The sequence below is a fragment of the Mustela nigripes genome, chromosome 6, assembly GCF_022355385.1.
Source record: "Mustela nigripes isolate SB6536 chromosome 6, MUSNIG.SB6536, whole genome shotgun sequence".
Lineage (NCBI taxonomy): Eukaryota > Metazoa > Chordata > Mammalia > Carnivora > Mustelidae > Mustela > Mustela nigripes.
The window spans coordinates 42,599,581-42,620,656 of record NC_081562.1 but is presented as its reverse complement, the minus strand read 5'-3'; the positions used below and the strand labels follow the sequence as shown (position 1 = coordinate 42,620,656).

Genomic DNA, 21,076 nt, shown 5'->3' with positions numbered 1-21,076 from the left:
TCACCAAAATACTAGCCAATAGGACCCAACAGTATATTAAAAGGATTATTCACCACAACCAAGTGGGATTTATTTCTGGGTCACAAGGTTGGTTCAACATCTGCAAATCAATCAATGCAATACAAAATATTAATAAAAGAAAGAACAAGAACTATATGATACTCTCAATAGATGTTGAAAAAAACATTTGACAAAGTACAGCATCCTTTTTTTTTTTTTAAAGATTTTATTTATTTATTTATTTGACAGAGAGAGAGATCACAAGTAGGCAGAGAGGCAGGCAGAGAAAGAGAAAGGGAAGCAGGCTCCCTGCTGAGCAGAGAGCCCAATGTGGGGCTTGATCCCAGGACCCTGAGATCGTGACCTGAGCCGAAGGCAGCGGCTTAACCCACTGAGCCACCCAGGTGCCCCATACAGCATCCTTTTTTGATCAAAACTCCTCACAGTGTAGAGATAGAGGGTACATACCTCAATATCATCAAAACCATCTATGAAAAACCCACAGTGAATATCCTTCTCAATGGGGAAAAGACTGAGAGCTTTTCCCTAAGGTCAGGAACACAGCAGGGATGTCCACTATCTCCACTGCTATCCAACATAGTACTAGAAGTCCTAGCCTCAGTAATTAGACAACAAAAAATAAAAATTAAAAGCATTGGAATTAGCAAGGAAGAAGTCAAACTCTCACTCTTTGCATATGATATGATATTTTATGTGGAAAACCCAAAAGACTCCACTCCAAATCTGCTAGAACTCATACAGGAATTCAGTGGAGTGTCAGGATATAAAATCAATGCACAGAAATCACTTGCATTTCTATACACCAAAAGCAAGACAGAAGAACTAGAAATTAAGGAGTCGATCCCATTTACAATTGCTCCAAAATGATAAGATACCTAGGAATAAACCTAACCAAAGAGGCAAAGAATCTTTACTCAGAAAACTATAAAGGACTCATGAAAGAAATTGAGGAAGACACAAAGAAATGGAAAAATAGTCCATGCTTATGGATTGGAAGAACAAATATTGTGGAAATGTCTATGCTACCTAAAGCAATCTACACATTTAATGCAATCCCTATCAAAATACCATCAATTGGGGATGCCTGGGTGGCTCAGTGGGTTAAAGCCTCTGCCTTCAGCTTAGGTCATGATCCCAGAGTCCTGGGATCAAGCCCCAGCAGGGAGCCTGTTTCCCCAGCTCTCACTCTGCCTGCCTTTCTGCGTACTTGCAATCTCTGTCTGTCAAATAAACAAATAAAATCTTAAAAAAAAAAATCTTTTTTTTTTCAACAAAAGGGAACAAATAATCTTAAAATTTATATGGAACCAGAAAAGATCCCAAATATCCAGAGGAAGTTGAAAAAAGAAAACCAAAGTTGGTGGCATCACAATTCCAGACTTCAAGCTCTATTACAAACCTATAATCACCCAGATAGCATGGTACTGGCACAAAAACAAACACATAGATTGATGGAACAGAATAGAGAGCCCAGAAATGGACCGTCAACTCTATGGCCAACTAATCTTTGACAATGCAGAAAAGAATGTCCAGTGGAAAAAAGACAGTCTCTTCACAAATGATGTTGGGAAAATTGGACAGCCACATGCAGAAGAATGAAACTGGACCATTTCCTTACACCACACACAAAAGTAGACTCAAAATGGATGAAAGACCTCAGTGTGAGATAGAAATCCATCAAAATTTTTGAGGAGAACACAGGCAGCAACCTCTTCAACCTCAGCCACAGCAACTTCTTCCTAAAAACATCATCAAAGGCAAGGGAAGCTAGGGCAAAAATGAACTATTGGGACTTCATCAAAATAAAAAGCTTTGCAGGGCATAGGAAACAGTCAACAAAACCAAAAGACAACTGACAGAATGGGAGAAGATATTTGCAAATGACATATCAGATAAAGGGCTAGAATCCAAAATCTATAAAGAACTTACCAAACTCAATACCCAAAGAGCAAATAATCCAATCAAGAAATGGGCAGAAGACATGAACAGACATTTATGCCATCCAAATGGCCAACAGACATATAAAAATGTGCTCCACATCACTTGGCATTAGGGAAATACAAATCAAAACCACACCAGTCAAAATGGCTAAAATTAATGAGTCTGGAAAGGACAGATGTTGGCCAGGATAAGGAGGAACCCTCCGACACTGTTGTTGGGAATGCAAGCCAGTGCAGCCACTCTGGAAAACAGTATGGAGGTTCCTCAAAAATTTGAAAATAGAGCTACCCTATGACCCAGCAATTGCACTACTGGGTATTTACCACAAGGATACAAATGTAGTGATCTGAAGGGACACAAGCACCTGAATGTTTGTAGCAGCAACATCCACAATAGCCACACTATGAAAAGAACCTACATGTCCATCAACAGATGAATGGATAAAGAAGATGTGATATATATGTATATATATACATATCTATGTAATGCAGCCATCAAGAGAAACGAAATCTTTCTGTTTGCAATGATGTGGACAGAACTATAGGGTATTATGCTAAATGAAATGAGTCAATCAGAGAAAGATAATTATCATATGATCTCTCTGATATGAAGAATTTGAGAGGCAGGGCAAGGGTCATAGGGGTTAGGGAGGGAAAAAAATGAGACAAGCTGGGATCAGGAGGGAGACAAACCATAAGAGACTCATAATCTCACGAAACAAACTGAGGGTTGCTGGGGGTAAGGAGGTAGGGATAGGGTTGTTGGGTTATGGACATTGGGGAGGGTATGTGCTATGGTGAGTGCTGTGAAATGTGTAAGCCTAATGATTCACAGACCTGTACCCCTGGGGCAAATAATACATTATATGTTAACAACAACAACAACAACAACAAAATTAACAACGTTAAAAAGAATGATAATAATAAAATAAAATCATTTAAAAAAAGAAGAAGAGGGGCACCTATGTGGCTCAGTGGGTTAAAGCCTCTGCCTTCAGCTCAGGTCATGATTTCAAGGTCCTGGGATCCAGCCCCAGATGGGCTCTCTGCTCAGCAGGGAGCCTGCTTCCTTCTCTCTCTCCCTGCCTCGCTGCCTATTTGTGATTTCTGTCAAATAAATAAATAAAATCTTTGAAAAAAAAATAAAGAAGAAGAAGAAGAAAAATTATTACCAGAGATAAATTTTATCTGAGTGACTCATGTGTATGGCAGGACAAACATCTAGTTATCAAACAGCTCCTAATCTTATGGCCCTGAAAATTGCCTTCCTCTTCTTTGAAGCCATTAACTTTTACCCTATTCTTTAGTTCAGGATGACACATATACCTCATTTTACCTCTTGGTCTTTGAACCCCTATGTACGTTCTGGTTCCCATACACATGAATTTAAATTTTATTTTCTCCTGTTACTCCATCTCCTGTTAGTTTAATTCTTACACCAGCCAGAGGAACTTTTAAAGAATAGAGGAAAATTTTTCCTCTCCAACAAAAGGAAAGTAGTAGGAATACAAAAGACTGGATTATTTCTTCCTTAGGTCAAAATAATTGAAAAGATACCACATGACAGAATCCTTAGTAATGAAGGGGAGCAAAATTTGCCACCCCAAATTACATCTCTTTGGGATAAGGATTATCTTGAGCTGGTTATATTTAAGAAATTGCAGAATAGAAAAGCTCTGAAAACTGAGTAGATATTACCCTTTTGTAGGAAACATTTACATTTGCAAGGAAAATCTCCATTTGTCAGCCTCTCCCCTTTTCTGTGCCCCCCCCACCCCGCATAAGAAGAGAGGGATGCTATCTTTCTAGAATTTATAGAAACTCTTATAAATGGAGAAGGCAATGATTTAAATCAGCGTAAGGACCATACATACCCTTGTTTACGGTGCTTTTCCTGATAACCTCCTGTAACAGCCTTTCCCCTCCCTCCAACAAATTCTTTCTGTATTTAAGGCAGTGGCTTGGGCCATTTCAGGAAGTTACTCAGTTTTTATGGGTATCTTTCATGCATACAGGAGGTACACATGTTATTAAACTTGTGCTTATTTTCCAGTGCTAATCTGTCTTTTTATTATAGAAGGTGGCTCAGCCAAGAATCTAGAAGGGTACTAGGGAAATAATTTTTCTTCCTCCACAGTTACAAGAAAAGATTCAAGATAGTTACAGTTATGCTTGAATACACAAATATAATTAACCTCATCCTGAGAACTACATATAACCCCAAGCTCCCAGTTATCCAAATTAGACAAGACATGAACCTTTATAAAGTTACTAGTCTTAACAAGGCAATTGTTTTTTGAAAGCATATCTTCAATTGTTGAGTAGAGAAAAGAAATATATTTAAAAAGAGAGAAAAGAAATGTATAATGCAGCTGAAGACCTCAAAACATAAAAACCAGAAAAGTATTTCAGTTTAACAAATGAAACTGTCAGTATTTCTGCTTTGTATATTATCTTAGAAGAAATGAATTTATTCATTAGTAGGAGCATGTCTCTAGTCCAATGTGTTTATGTGAGAAGGACCTTTGAATAAAAACTGACATTTGCCTACCATTTTCCATTTGATCTCCAAAGATGCTTAAAAACTAATTATAAAATATCATTATGGGTAATTGAGTCCATCCATTTCTAAAATTAAGAAAATAAATAATTTACATTATTCAAATGAATATCAAATGCAGTGGCATAAAAAAATCAAGACATAAGGAATTTATTAAGAAACAAATCTAACACCATTCTGAAAAATATGCATCAAAATCCATTGTCAATCTATCACAATGATTTTTATATTGTCAAGATATATTTTTTTTAATAATTAACTTATTTAAAAGTAATTCCATAAAGTATGAAAATGTTCTAGGGTTTTTTTTTTTTTTTGTACCTGTGGGACACACATATGCATACCTATGTTATTAAAGGGAAGAAATAATAATAGTTAATAGAAGTAGTATTTATGTGTCTTGCATGAACTGAACTTCTTATTTTATAAATAATTTCTTTTTTAAAGATAGGGAAACTAAGGACCAGAGAAGTAGAAGGCTCAGTTCTACAGCCAGTACATAGGACCACCTTTGAACCTAGACAGTCTAAAGAACCTGTTGCTCTTGGACAGCTGGGTGGCTCAGTCAGTTAAGTGTCTGTCTTCAGGTCAGGTCAGGATCCCAGGGTCCTGGGATTAAGTCCCAAGAATCGAGAATGGAGTTTCTTGCTCAGCAGGGAGTCTGCTTCTCCCTCTTCCTGCCCTTCTCTCTCTCTGACAAATAAATAAATTAAAGGAGAAAAAAAAGAACCTGTGCTCAACTCCAAACAGGATTTGCAGTCAGGCAGACCCGATGTTGCCATCTCAGTAGTGCCATGCTCTTGGTCCAGGTGTTTAAGTTCTTCAAAAAAAAAGTCTTAAGATTGGGATGTGTAAGATAAGGATAATAATGTATCTCCCGCAGCTACTGTGCAAGCGCAGTGAGAGAGCGGATATGAACCAGCTCAGCCTGGTGGTTGCCGTCCCTGCTGCCACGTGGCCTAACTCACGTGGTTTCAAAGGTCAGGTTCTTTCCTAAATGTGTGTAACCTCATGCCATGGGACCCAGGCTAGGCAAAGACTTGTTTCCTCATCCCAGCTTCCATTTTTGATGTTATGCTACTATGAAAGCAAGTCCTAGACAAATTCTGCTAAGTGTCTAAACATTCGTTAGCAAGCAGTTACAAAAACAGTTCCGCTCCAACCATTCACTCATATGCGAGGCTCGCCCAACACCCCTTCTCAAGTCCGGGATCCCCTCTTCAGGTGAGGGCTGACACCAGGGACTCTGTTAGAGAGTGTGCTTGGCTATCTCTCTTAAACCTCCTTCATGCCATGGCAGGGGGATATGTTCCATCTTCCCACACACCATCCACTTTGAACAGCATTCAAGTTGCCAATGGAAACTGTTAACATCCTTACCCTAATTAACAAGCTCTCTGGTGTCCGTTTTCCTAACTGTATGTGAAGTGCTCCAAGCACCTCTGGAGTGTGGATTCCTGAGTAGAGTTCTTCAGTGCTGACTAAGGGCTCCTAGGATAAGGATTAGAGTTAACTTGGACCCACAAGCATCCAGACCACTGGCTTGTACCAAGTTATTATTGTGTGAGGTATTACCACACAGACAATACAACCGTGTCCTGTTGGTGTTAGGTTGATAAACGTTACAGTCCTTCCCCCTTTCTGGACCCTTTCCCTCCATCCGTCCCCACCCACCCGCATCCTCAATGTAGAAGGTGACTAGCGCCTCTTTGAAACAAAACATCTACAGAATCTATTAGGGATATAGTCTACATCACTTCTCCCCAAGAAATAAGAAAGTCCATTGTGGATCTAAAAAAAAAAGGGGGGGGGTGTCTAGAACAACACAGCAAGGGTAAGATTTTTCCCGTAATGCATACAATTATCTCCAGCTATTGGAACTGTTGTGTTTTGTATTTTATTTTTTTAGAAGGTTCTTAAGTAAAACATGAAGAGATAGAGAGCCCTACCTCATCATTCATCCACAAGCCCTTTAGTCTTTTACCAAAGCACGGTTTGATCAGCAGTGCATATGTGTTAATTTGTGTGTAATTAGAAAGATCCCACGTTTCTCCAAAATAAAAATGTCTTGGTTTTTTTTCTGATTAAAAAAGATATATGATCACTGTGAAAAAATGTCCATAATACAGAAAAGAATAAGGAAAGTTAAAAAAAATCTAAACTGCCACTATTCAGAGATAAACACTGAAAACAAATCTTTCTTAACACACATACATACTTTTCAAGGAGAGCGTGGCAACGACCCAGGGTCAAGAGAGGACAGACTCAGTAAAGTTGTAAGCCTTCCGGAAAAGAAGTGGAGGCGCGTATTTGCAACCTAGCTGAAAGTATCTGTTCTGAGTAAATTACTTCTGTGGGCTTTTGTTGTGGAAATGTTTTTGTTGTGGAAATTAGGAACTTCAAGGGTTTGGGGGATTGTTGAAGTGATCACAAAATGTCACTGAATTTCCTTGTTTGCAAGGTTTTATTTTTCTTGTTCTGGTGCTCAAAATTCAGTCTAGCTCACAGACTCAGAAGAAGGAGGCCTGCTGCTTACCTCAGAAGGTCTCACTGTTGACTATCACTACGTTGATCAAAAGGTTGCCTCTGAGCCTTACACTAGGAGTCTCAGGTCAGTAAAATGGAATTTTAGGCAGCCTGGACACAATTGAGATTGAGTATTACACAAATGAGTAATTGAGTATTTTGTGAGGTTGTTGGGGGTGGTGGGCGGCAGCAATAATTTCAGTTTAGAGTTCTGGAATGCTTCTTTTAAGAATTTCCATCAGGGCACCTGAGTGGCTCAGTGGGTTAAAGCCTCTGCTTTCGGCTCAGGTCATGGTCCCAGGGTCCTGGGATCCAGCCCCGCATCGCATCCAGGCTCTCTGCTCAGCAGGGAGCATGCTTCCCTTCCTCTCTCTGCCTGTATCTCTGCCTCCTTGAGATCTCTGTCTGTCAAACAAACAATAAATAAAATCTTAAAAAAAAAAAAAGAATTTCCATTAAAGGGACACCTGGGTGGCTCAGTTGGTTAAGCATCTGCCTTCAGCTCAGGTCATGATCCCAGGGTCCTGAAATTGAGTCCCACACTGGGCTCTTTGCTCAGAGGTGAGCCTGCTTCTCCCTCTGCCTACTGCTCCCCCGCTTGTGCTCTTCCTCTCTCTGACAAATAGATAAATGAAATCTTTAAAAAAAAAAAGAGAGAGAGAGAGAGAATTTCCATTAAAAATAATCCCCCAAGCCTATTCTGTTCACCATATCTCTTGATTTTCTAAAATACTGGTGTTTTCTAAAACCAGATCCCACCCCAACTACAGCTAAAAAACCCTTCTGTAACTTCCTATTCGATTTCTGATAAAATCCAAACCACTGGCAGAATCCAGAAGTTTTCCCTGATGTGACTCTTACCTCTCTCCCCAGTTGGATTCTAAATTCCATGAGATCTAGTACCATGTTTCTTACCAGCCCTCCTTGAAGACCATCTCTACCGAGAGAGGCAACATGCTGTGGCTTTCCCGGTTCTTGCCAAAACTTTGTATTTTCACCTTCATAGCTGGATAGGAGACAGGGAAACTGAAGGGATCCCATGAGGAGGAAGGGAGGCTCTTTTTTTCCTTTGCTTCTTTTCCAGTTTCTGGTCTTACTAGGACCTACACCCCCTCCCCATTCTACACATGCCTTGTAATGCAAATAACATATGTTCTCCTTTATTATTACTTTTTTAAAGTAGGTGCAATGCCCAGTGTGGGGTTTGAATTCATAATCCTGAGATTAAGAGTTGGCATAGCTACAGACTGAGCCGGTCAGCCCTTCTACATATGTCCTCCTTGTAAGGGATGAAGAGAGAGGGACCCCTGGGTGGCTCAGTTGGGTAAGTGCCTGCCTTTGTCTCAGGGGTGTGTGTGTGTGTGTGTGTGTGTGTGTGTGTGTGTGTGTGTTCAGTAAACTCTGCTTTCACCTCCTGCTGGCTCAGGTCTGATTTCCATCCTTCGCTAAGCCAAAGACCCTCTTGTTTGGTCTTGTGGGACCCTCGCTGGGTAACTGGACGGGGTCTGCCTGCATCAGGTATGTGGTCCCTATCCCCTCCAGTTCTCTTCCCCTCCTTACCCTTTCTTTGCTTGATCAACACCAGTCTGATTCCAGCTCAGCAAAGACATCGCTGCTGTTGTAGGAAACCATTCTGACCCTTCCCAGAATGGCTTAAGCATCCTCTGTAAGTCCTTAGCCCCAGGTGCCGTCTTCTACCTAGACCTTCAACTGTCTGTGACCCTGTGACCACCATCTCACAGCCCATACGTCTCTGAACTCCCAGTGATAAAGAAAATCTGTGTTCTAAGATGGCCGACCAAGCCAGCAGGGGAATCCCAGCCCCTCCCCCAGGGCCCTTCTGGGTTCTTCTTCCTGCCCCACTTTGTGCGTGCACCCAAAGTGCACCACGTGAACAGAAGTAGAAGTGTATCAATTGCCCCCGTCGCTTGTAGTCTGGGCTCAGACTTCTGGAGCTCACTCTTCTCTGAGCCTGTCGCTGTCAGATAAACTTCTATCTTCCCAGATCTCTGAGAGCCACTTGGTCCTTCTGCCGGGCAAGCCAGTCCAGGTTCCGTAACACTAGATCTCAGTGTTTATCTCCTATTACGAAACTCATTACCCAGAGCAGAAATTTAATATGTGTTGAATTGATATATTCCCCGGTTCATGGGATCCTCCCAAATCCTCTCTGATTAAGGGGCTAGAAAAAGTTTTATTTGCCTCATTCAGTAAATAGGCAGCTGCTGAGGATTATAGTTTGGTAACTTGTCCAAGGTCTTACAGCTAGTGAGGAACAGAACTTAAACTAAAATGTGGAATTGAAACAAGTGCTCTCTCTACCACTTCTCCCTCTCTTTCCCTTGGTTCAACACACACACACACACACACACACACACCGCATCGAGAATGAATTCTGTCAAGTTACGATGTTAGCCAGATATTCCAACTGATAACGAGTCTTAAAAATAGTTTCTGAAAAGCATGTTGCCAGACGTTTATAGAAGTAAGAAACATGTTTCTATTTAACCACCAGAACCTCCGTAAAAATTGAGACTGTTATTTCTGGAGATTCTAGAATTTCCTTTGGAAATATCCCCTAACTAAAAGAAAATCTGATGCAGCTTCATAAAAATCTAAGTTAGAGTAGGTGCTGTGTTACTGAGAGCCACTGAGAAGGCGGGGATTAACAGCCCCAAAGTGGCCGCAAACCATGTAAGGAGAAACCCATTTTTTTAAACTTGTGATGAACTCATGTTCTGCTTTTTGTTTTTTTCTGAAAGCTGAAGTCCGTACCGGTGAGAGAGGCAGCCGGCCAGGACCCGCGGTGGCTCTGGGGTCCCGCCTCCGGGGACGCCGTGCCAGGCACACTGAGCATGCAAGTCGCCCTTGTGATGACAGCTTGGCTGGTTTCCGTAGTTCTCAGTCACGAATATGGAGCGAACAGTTTGCCCGACATCAAAAATGAAGATTTCATCAAAGACTGTGTTCGAATTCATAACAAGTTCCGATCAGAGGTGAAACCAACAGCCAGTGCTATGCTATACATGGTAAGGAAAAGAGCAGTGTCGTGGCAAAAGTAAGTAAAAAACAACTAATGTGTACTGACTTGGGAGGTAAATCCTTGCTAATCTGGAATGGTTTTTTTTGTTTTCATCTTGATTCATGGGTGTGGTGAATTCATAATCTGATCAAAAGGAATCCAGTTCAGCTCTCATAAGCGAGCTCAGGAAGTACCTTTCACTTCTCTTTTGAGATATTTCCTTTCCTCTGGCTATAGATAGATTTTACCTTTTTTTTTTTTTGGCCACTTTCTTCCCAGTTAATTTTTGAAGGTTTTGTTGTTGGTTTATTTTGTCTCGAAACTTGCTTTTTTTTTTTTTTTTTTTTTTTTTTGCTGCTAGCAGGCAATTGACCTTCTCAAGAGGGTAGCATGGCATCTCAGGAAAGGATACGATTTTGAAGCTGGTTTGGGTTTGAGTCCCAGCTCTGTGGCTGTGAGTGGGTTTTTAACGTGTCTGGGTTCCTTAGGGTAGGGCCACATTTTGTATATTAAATTATATAAACAATGTCAAACACAGCATATTCTGCACATAATGGGTCCACAGTGAAATGCTGATCTGTGTCCCTCATTTAGATTCTGAATTCTGCACAACTCAATCATCAGGTTTTCCACTGGCCCTCTAAGTCAAACCTACTCAGCTGGAGGACCCGAGGGCAGCTTCTCCTTCTCTTTTCCAGTCATCACCCTCATTACGCTTCATTCCCCTTTCAGATTCTCACTCTGCTCACTCCTAGTATGTTGTCTGGTGACAGTTTTCATTCTTTTTGAATGGAAAGGGATGGCAGCTTGCTTAATTCAGGAGGCCGGCCACCTGGGCTGGAGGCAGACTCTGGTCCAAAATCCAACACCAGGCTTTCTGCCTCGCCCAGACTGTTTTAAAGGGACAGTGAGGGGAGTGCAGTGGCCTGTAATGTTTCCCGATTCCCCCACAGATTTAGTGGTGTCTGCCTACAGCCTACGGGGCTTGAGGGTTGTGCAAGAGATTAATTCCTATTCTGTGACATGTGAGGGCTTTCTGTTCTCTCAACTGTAGGAGGCTGAGTCACCCTCTCATCACCAGCGTTCTCATGACTCAGTGTCTACACTGATCCCTCTTCAACTCTTTTTCCTCACTGTAGTTGAAAGATCTTCAAAAACCCCAATTTTCATTCTTGACCTTCCCATTGTTTAATGTTCCTTTTGGCAGACGTGGGACCCAGCACTAGCCCTAATTGCAAAAGCGTGGGCAAGAAACTGTAAGTTTGCACACAATGGACAGCTGCATTCCAACAGGCTGCACCCCAATTTCTCTTCAGTGGGAGAAAACATCTGGACTGGCTCTCTATCCCTATTCTCTGCATCTTCAGCCATCACAAGTTGGCACAGTGAAGTTCAGGACTATGACTTCGAGACTCAGAGATGCACCAAGGTCTGTGGCCATTACACTCAGGTAAGCATCTGCCCTGTATTCTCTTGAAATGGTCTCTTCAAGGGTAAGGAGAAAACTGGAATCTGGTGTTAAGAAAATATCTAGTAAGCTGCTGCACCTGTGAATAGGTAAGAGTAGAGGTTGCAAGATTCCTTTAAAAATAAGTAAGTGGAGCAAACTTCCGTAGCCGGGAGGTAGAGCTTGAAGAGTTCAGTTATGGGTGTAAACCTAATGATGAGGCTCACCAGTCTGGACAGACTTCCAGTGTTTTAATAACAGCAACCCCCCTGGGGGATTTTATTCCATTCCTGAGTCATCAGAGGACGTGACACTGAATGCATTTTCAGGGATGGGTCCTCTATGAAATTGGAGACTTGATTTGGGGTTCCAAAATTGGGAGAAATAAGAATGTCTGACTGAGGCTTCAATTTCATATCCTCCCGTTCCTGTGAGTGTGGGCGGAGAGCCTGTGATCTGTCCCAGACGACGAGAAAAACAACAGTGAGAGGCCACCATGTTAAGTAAACCATCCTGTGGCTATTCTGCCCACCAAATCTACAGTATTTAGTCCCAGTGGCCACATTCAGAGGTGCCCATTGAGTTTTGTTTGTTTGTTTATTTGTTTAACTCAAGCTGGTTTCGGTTTCTTAACCCCCTAAGGCATGTTTGCAACATGGAAACATATCCCTCTGGTAGCAACTTCTGTGGTCTTCTTACTCTGCTGCCTCCCTATCCCCACCACATTTCATTTATTTACTTTCATTTCCTGGCAGTCTTTGTCAAGCCAATAACTAAAGGGGCTGAACCCATGCCTGACTGGTTCTAATGTACAAAAATGTGATGGAATGAGGTCTGAGGGCGGAAACATTTTTTAAAAAGATTTTATTTATTTACTTGACAGACAGAGATCACAAGTAGGCAGAGAGGCAGGCAGAGAGAAAGGGGGAAGCAGGCTCCCTGCTGAGCAGAGAGACCAATGCAGGGCTAGATCCCAGGATCCTGAGATCATGACCTGACCCAAAGACAGAGGCTTAACCAACTAAAGCATCCAGGCAACGCCAAAAACATTTCTAACAAGGTAGTTAACTTGGAATAATAGGTGTTTTTAAAGAGCAAAATATTGTTGGAAAAACTCTCAATGTAGTTCAGCCTTATAGAGCCTCTGGTCTCAGTGGTGTGGTTCCAGGCAAAACGATGTTGGCATCGCTATTTATTATTATGATGTGAAGGGAAGGGCATATTTCAGTGACCTTTTCACCTCAAGATTATTGTAAGCAAGGAAGAGTTATCAAACCACCAGTAGCATTCGTCCCTTTCTGGAAAATAAAAGTAAGGTTTCCCCTAGACTTATCCCATGAACCATTCATCTTGGCTTATGTTCACAAAAATACTGTAGCCAGAAAATTGATTCCATCAGAATCCCGCAAGTCCTCAAGGGCCAGAAAGCTAATTCCAGGTTGTCTACAAGGGGTACCTGGTACCATTAAACGTAGGGCTGTTTAAATTTCCAAAAATAATTGTCAGTTTGCCGGTACCGACTCCCATTCAGTTGTATTTAAGCTTCTACCCTGCATGAGGCACTGTTGTAAGGCCTCCCTGCCAACCAGAGCCTGGGACGCTCGCTTATGTCCTACCACGTTACTGAGGAGTGCAATAGCCAAGAAGTCAAAGTGAAGAGAAATGCGGGGTGGGGCAGGGAATGAGGGACACAGATGGCAGTGGCCCCTGACCCTTAGGAGGTGACCTTCTTTAGGGAGAGACATGCGTGTAAGTGGATGTAATATGGTGCTAAGTGGTAAGTTGTGAGGAAACTGACTAGGTGCTGTGTGGGCTAAGAGGACGCAGCAACGTATCTGGCCAAAGGGAGGTCTGGAGACATAGGCCTTGTTTAAATAGCAGGAGCCGTACCAGTTGGTTCTTGAAAACTAAGTGAGAGTTTATCAGATGGAACAGAAAAGGAAGAGATCTCCAGGCAAAACTAACAGATGTACAGTGGGTACAAATGAGCCTTGTACTTCAGAAGAATGGCTGATAGCTCACCACACCAAGTATGAGAAGATCAAAGGACTGATCTTCTCAAAAACTGACCACAGACTTCTTTTTTAATTTTTTTTTTATAAAGATTTCATTTATTTGTTTGAGAGAGAAAGAGCACACAAGTAGAGGGAGTGGCAGAGGGGGAGGGAGAAGCAGACTGACTCCTCGCTGAGTCAGCCAGGAGCCCAATGTGGGGCTGGATCCCAGGACCTGGAGATTTTGACCTGAGCTGAAGGCAGATGCTTAACCGTCTGAGCCGCCCAGGCGTCCCGGCCACAGACTCCTAACCCATGCAAGTTAACACACTCCGTGTCCATCATTCTAGGGACTAAAAGCAAGAGGAGGAAAATTGATTTTACATCATATAGACCTGAGATTTCAGAGACGGCCCTCTCCAAATTAGCAGAGCTTACTTGTAAAATTTCCCCTTAACATCTAGGACAAAGAAGGGCTCACATTTCGGACATGAGAAAACTCATTTCCTTGCATACAGGTTTTAGAGCCCATGCTGAGTGATCCTAACCTGTTCTCAGGAGTAGAGACAACTACTTCCTACCCCCACTTCTGAAAAGCAAGCCTTATCCTGGACAGGGAAGTCCAGGGACACTTTGGGTCTGGGATAAAGCAGCCGCAGCAACTACTTTTAACAGAGTGTGGTACTCATTTCAGTAGTTTCAGATCTCCTTCGAATCTCACCACAAACCTGTCAGAAGCCGCAGTCATCCCAAAAGACATCCCAGTCACCAGACTCAGAGAGGGGAAGAAGTTGTTTTCCCAGATCTCACGTCCTCGCCTGTGTGCATGCAATCTCAGCTGGTCTGCGGGAGACCCCCTGAGCACCAACCCCAGTCCCCCCAGTAAAGTTCCATTTCCTCTGCCACGCATTGAAAGAAACAATCAGGAACCAGGAGAAACTCGCCAAACTGCAAGCACACGTGTGCATCGCGGGGGGAAAGGAACCGCTCGCCCAGAGAAGGTGGTGATGAAGTCTTAGAATATAGATAAGGTTCAGTGACATGGAGTCTGGAGCCCACGGACAAGAAAGAACTCTTGAGACGTCTTTCGTGCAAAATGGTGGTTTATTAAAGCATGGGGACAGGACCCGTGGGCAGCAAGAGCTGTCCTGGAGTTGTGAGGGGTGGTCCATTACATGCTTGCAAGTTGGGAGGGGGTCAGGGATGGTGTTAGTCTCTAAGGAATTTTGGAAGCAAGGTTTCCAAGACCTTGAGGAGCTAGCTGTTGTTGGGGGAAAAAAAGTTATTCATTACCAGTAATAAAACCTTTTCGTGAGACCCTTTAGATGTATATCAGTGGGCCATATGCTTGGGAATGATTGTCAACACTATCTTGGAGGGTTGAGAGATAAAGATTCCAGAGGAATTGTTAAAGTAGACTTACAGGATTCTGGTTGGGCGTAGGGGTCTGTCAGGCTAGGATTGCCCTTTGCCCTTAGCAAAGTGTTCAAGTGGAGGCAGTTGAGTTTCTAGAGGAATGCCACTCTGCCTGTTTTAAGGGCTTGTCAGTGGGTAAGGAAATTTAATAATTTTTCTTCGGCCTCTGTTTCCTCTATCAGTGGTGCATTAGAACGGCTACAGCCGATGATAAAAAAAACTTCAGGTCTCCTTAAAGAAGTTAGGGGTTAACACTATCTCTGGATTGAAGAAACGACTATGTTCACAAACCAGGAAACAACCATCTCCCTTCACAAGCCGAAAAGTTCTAGCATCCCTGGCAGTGAACACTTCGGCCACCACAGGCAGTGCCGAGACAGAGCAGCTGACAGAAGGGCTGCCCAGCGTCTTCAAACAACCTGGTGCAGACAGGCTGCCCACTTCAGGAAGACTGGCTGAAGCTCTGCCCACACAGTCTCTGGACAGAAAAGCACCATTTGCTACCACAGAGGAGGGGGAGGAGGATGAAGTTCCAGATCTTGCAGAATTTCTTTTTAAAGATTTTATTTATTCATTTGACAGAGAGGGAAAGAGAGGGCACAAGCTGGGGGCCCTATGTGTGGACTGGATCCTGGGACCCAGAGATCATGACCTGAGCTGAAGGCAGATGCTTACCCATGAGCCACCCAGGTGCCCCTGGATCTTGTGGAATTCTGATGAGGCTTCCAAGAATGAAGCAAACTGACCTGAGTCATCTTCTGAGGAAGACAGACTTAAGTTACGGGAAGCTGCTATTTTATATGATGACTGCTTTTAACAATTTTGTCCACGGATCTGATGAAATCTAGATCTCTAACTTAATTTTTTAAGCCCAAACTTCTTGGACACTACGCTCTTTTCAGTTTTTGCTTAGACACAATTCATTCTTAGCAGCTAATTAAGCTGAAGAAACCTCAGAATAAAGTTTGAAACAAGGTTAATAAAGTTTTGCCTAGTTAAAAAAAAAAAGGTAGAAGTTGTCTTCCCAGTGTCACATAGCTAGTAAGAGGAAGAGCTGGGCTCCAGATGTCAGGTATGTGATGAGGATTATATAATAGGATTTATATAAATTATATAAATTTATATAGGATTTATATAAATTTACTAGATAATTATGTAAATTATCTAGTAAAGTACCGGTACTTAGTAGCCATTAAACAAAGTTTAGATCTCTTTCATGAGCTGGTCTTTTTGCCAGTTATATTGGAGGAAGATTTTGACAGCCTGGTAAACATGACTTTAGGTTAGAATATAATGTTTTCATCCTTGCAAGAAATGTTATTGGTAGGTTCAAGACCACTCAGTTGCCATTTTAAATTCTTGCTGGAAATTACCTCAAGTGGATATTATAACCCCTCAATTATCCTTATCTTCTACTAATAAAAAGCAAGCTATTTTCAGATTTTGGCTGGTGCAGTTTGGTTGTACAGAGTGAAGACAATAGATTTAGATCCAATTACTAACTCATAAAGATGGGGTATTTCTTGACATGTTAGGTCAACACTTTAGCTCAGTCTTCACTAGAGATAGATTTGCACTGTGTAATAATTTTGGCATATTAATATGGCAGATTGGATATTTTCTTGCCTGAAGTTCACCTTTATAAAACTTGGGAATAGTTTGACTTCAATATACGGGTGGGGCAGAGCTTCAGTTTGGTAGTGCTGAGAATGCCCACTAGATGGCATCAGAGATCTCATTTGTGGCTTTAATCCCTGCTGCACTGCCACCCTCTGGAAATCGTTACTCTAATGGAACCAATGAAAGTGGGACGTGTTTCCCAGTTTGTCTATCTGGTTTTATAGATGTTGCAGTGTCACCATACCCGTGATAATAGTGCCTGGTAATGAGTCAAAAGGACTTATACTGAGACTTGAAAGATGGTAGGAAGAGAGCAGTAGCTCCAAATGAGAGACATACCTGCCCCCTATAAGTTCCCCAGATGCAATGTTTTTGTTAGAAAGGAATAAAAAGTCGTTCCTAGTTCCGCTAAAAGGGAAAGCACTCTGAAGCCTCTTGCTCAGGGCATGGACCGCCCTCACAGTACTTTGTGGTCAGGCAGAGGTAGGTTCCAACTTTCATCTATAAAAATAGGAGCCATACCTCTTTTGTGATTTATTACAAAATTAAACATGATGTTGCATGGAAAGCGCTTAACACTACCTTGGCACCAGGTGAACTCCCAGTAATCAATAGTTCTCTTTGTTTTTTTAATAATTAGCATTTCTTCCTTATCATTTTAAAAGATAAAATAAAATAAATGAAAACATACAACAGGAATCTGCCTGATACAAAGATAGTTTTCAAAAAGTTTAAAACAGAAGAAAATTCGTAATTAGAGAATAAAACATGAACATTTGCTGAGTACGTTCTTACGAGCACATTGAAAATGTCAAAAGAGGTCCGTGGAGTCGATAGTGTTATTCTCACTAAATAGTGAAGGAAGCTAAGGTCATGGTCACGGAGTGAATGGCCGAGCTGGAATATGAACTCCGTCTTGTAGCCCTGGACCCCACAAGTTGAACCCAGAATCTAAATGCCGCATTGGTGGTTCAGTGGTAGAATTCTCGCCTGCCAGAATCTAAGTGCCCATAAAGCTTCTAAAAAGAGACCAACCTGAATGGAGGATAAACTGTAGGACAGCCGTGCAATAAAGAAGTGAGCCTGACAGTACGAAGGCATCTCAAATGCTGATGCTTAGTGCAAGAAGCCAGACCGGAAAAACCACATTTAAACTGATCCCATTTCTGTAACATTCTGGAAAAAGCAAAATGATAGGGACGGAAAACAGATCACTGATTGTCAGGGGCCGAGAGATCGGGGAAGAGACGACCACAAAGGAACACAAGAGAACTTTCGGGGGGCGATGGAAGTGCTCGAGGTCGTGAATATGGTGGTGGCCACACACTAGGTTTCGCCAAAATTCATGGAACTGGACACCTAAAAAGGATGGGTTTTACTGGGTGTTAATTACAAGCTGACTTTAAAAAAAGACAGACCAATTAAAACAAAGTGAATGGTAATTGACATTACACACCCTTGGAAACAAAGAGGCCAGACCAAAAAAAGTAAGACAGTAAAACAAAAGAAACAGTGTAAAATGCTAAAGATGTGTGTGTGGGAAGCCCAAAGATTAAGAATATTTGAGATAAAACAACACCTGAAGAAAGTATTCAGAGACCAAAGAATAAAAAATATAAAATGAAGTACTAAGGTGATAGCAAGAGGAAAACACAGATGACACTGCACCCAGTTAACATGTAAGTAATCACTTACAGAACCTATTAAAATATAGATTTTACTCTTTTTTTTATGGCTGAGTAATATTCTTACATATGTAACACATTTTCCTGAAGAAGAAATCCTGCTGTTTGCAAAAATGTGGATGGACCTGGAGGGCACTTTGCTAAGTGAATGAAGTCAGGCCAAGAAAGACAAATACCATCTTAAATGTGGAATCTAAATTAAAAACAAACTCTTAGAGAATAGACTGGTGGTTGCTTGGGTTGCAGGGAAGGGGTGCAAAATAGGTGAATGTGGTCACAGGCTCAAACTTAGAGTTGTAAAATAACAAGTCCGGGGTTGTAACGTGCCGCATGCTGACTGATCATGGCTAGCAATATTGTAGTATATATTTGAAAGGTGCTGAGAGTAAATCTTAGAAGTTCTCATCACAAGAAAAAAAAAAATCGGTAACTATATGGTGACGGGCATGTTAAATAACAACAATTCATCTAAGTAATGTTAAAGATCTAATCGGCTTTATTACCTAATTCACGAATCAGTGTTAAAGATCGAATCGGCTTTATTACCTAATTCGCGAATCAGGCAGCATCCCACCAGCAAGCAGAGGGGAACTCCAAAGGGCTATGGAAAAGGAAAGGTTTTTAAAGGCAGGACAAAAAGTCAGACACAGGAAAAAGGATTATTTCAAGTGCGGTCATCTTCCTTTGGGGAGAAAAGGGTCTTATTAGGTGGTTTACCTCATCTTCCTTTGGGGGATGGAGAGGTCCCTGGGACAGATTGGCTTATTGGTGCTGACCAGAAAGTTCCTGACTGATCTGTTGGAGACTGCATTTCTGGGGTTGCTTGGGTGGGCTCAGTCATTAAGCATCTGCCTTTGACTCAGGTCATGATCCCAGTGTCCTGGGATCGAACCCCACACTGGGCTCCCTGCTCAGCGGGGAGCCTGCTTCTCCCTCTCTCTCTCAGATAAAGAAATAAAATCTTAAAACAAAGAAAAGGTGGGGCAAGGTTGAAAGTGCAATTAGGTTAGGTCGTAGGCCCCAGTTGGGTGACATGGCCTTGCATAGTGACAACCCCTTCAGGCCTGTGATTTTCTTTCTGACACAAGTTAACTAGATCTATTATGATGATCATTTCACAGTGTATAAAGATACTGAATCATTATGTTGTACACCTGAAACTCATAATGTTATATATAAATGATTCTCAATTTAAAAAAATACAGATTTCAAGGACAATTCAGTGACTCTCCTTCAGCAGGACTGAGAGGGGCCCAGAAACCTGTATTTTAAACAGGTGGACTTGCACTGAGATACAATGAATAGAAATTTAAAACTTTTTAAATAAATGCCAAAACAATTGGAAAGTGTAAGTGCAAGGATCAGGTCCAAGGATTCATGGCCATAACGAGAGGCTCTCAACCTGAGCTCGAGGCCTCCGTTCAGGCAGGGGATTCCTGTGGGAGATGAAAGGCTGATCAGGAAGGGAGCCGGTCCCTGCTTCTCCTCCTCTAGCAGGACTGCGGCAAGGGTCTGCCCAGTTGCCAAACCAAAGAGGACCGCATGCAGAGAGCTGAGGCCCTACCTTCCCTCCCTCCTGCCCGCCCAGCCTGCCTCGCCTCTCCCTCACCCACAGCCCCATCTCTAAGCCTCGGAGAAGCGCGCAGACTCAGATCCACATCTATCCTCACTCAATTCTCTCTCCCTGAGGTTTTTCACTGATTTTTTTTTTTTTTTTTTTTAAAGTAAACTTGAACTTTTTCCTGCAGCCACAACCAGCCTTGCTTCAGTTCGGTGAGTCTTTCTCCTCTTGGGTTAGCATGTGTTGCCCTCTCTGGAAGAATTCTCCTGGCTCTTAGACCAGCTCACTGGGCTTCGGTCCGATCTCACTAAGTCAGAGCAGGTGCCCACGCTGGCTGGTGCCGAGCCCCCTCTGTCCCCACCCACACCACAGTCAAACCCTTGCATAAAGGCCCCGTGGCAGCGTTTCTCTACATTTTGTAAAGGCACCCCCCCTCCCCGGCTCCAACTCATTCACCTCTGTATCTCCCATAATTGGCATAATTCTTGTCACAAAATTGCTCTTGAAAAAAAATGAGTAAAAATAATTTGGTATCACTGTAAAAAGGAATGCATTTAATTGCTGGTTTATCTTCAGACACTAGCTCTTCAAAAAAAAAAAAATTATTTTTTCTTATAGGCTTCTGTGACATGAAACACTCCTGGTTAAGACGAACTATATAATTTGTGGTGCTTCATGCAAAATGAAAATGTAAAGTCCCTTGTTCAAAAAGTGGGGGAAAATTCGGACCCTGGGGTCCAGCGTGGTAGCCAGGCCGCTCTCCCTGAGGCTGCCTCTGTCCTGGGTTTCCCTCCTACGTCACTCAGCGCTCCTTTCCAATCGGCTTTGCTGGTTGATTTTCTTTTTCTCTTTATCCCATGCTCTCATTTACTTGTTTATCTATTATCTTTGCCTCCGATCTGATCTATTCCCATGTCTTCCAGATTCCTATCTCTAGCTTCGCTCTGTCCCCTGAACTGTAGATGGCCACTTTTCAGTTCCAAAATCACTCTGCACTTGCACGTCTCATAGGCATCTCAGAGGTCACCGGACCTGAACAGAACCCTTGTCCATGCTCTTCCCCCTAACCCTCTTCCTTCCCTAGTTTTCCTAATCTCGGGAAGTGTTACTCAGGCCCCAAATATTCCCACTTCCTCCACACTCAAAGCAAAAGTAAATCCTTTCAGCTTTAGCTAGAAGCTGAACCATGAACCTGATGGATTCCCAGGAATGTGCCACTACCACCACCCCCGTGTGGGCCACCATCTTGTCGGCCATCTTGTCTTTGTTGTACCACTAAAACAG

The 21,076-nt window shown here is 42.4% G+C and overlaps 1 protein-coding gene across 3 annotated transcripts in view; it reads left to right on the top strand.

Moving 5' to 3' along the window:
- Positions 1 to 21,076, top strand: part of GLIPR1 (GLI pathogenesis related 1) — a 41,216-nt gene that overhangs the window by 11,695 nt on the left and 8,445 nt on the right. The window contains exons 2-5 of one of the 3 annotated variants that reach the window (XM_059402444.1): positions 7,018 to 7,132; positions 8,228 to 8,371; positions 9,810 to 10,076; positions 11,277 to 11,519. In XM_059402444.1, coding sequence (XP_059258427.1) covers positions 9,903 to 10,076; positions 11,277 to 11,519 — 417 coding nt within the window. In that variant the 5' untranslated portion in view covers positions 7,018 to 7,132; positions 8,228 to 8,371; positions 9,810 to 9,902. The remainder of the gene's footprint in view (positions 1 to 7,017; positions 7,133 to 8,227; positions 8,372 to 9,809; positions 10,077 to 11,276; positions 11,520 to 21,076) is intronic. The other 2 variants (XM_059402443.1, XM_059402442.1) reach the window with 2 other exon arrangements.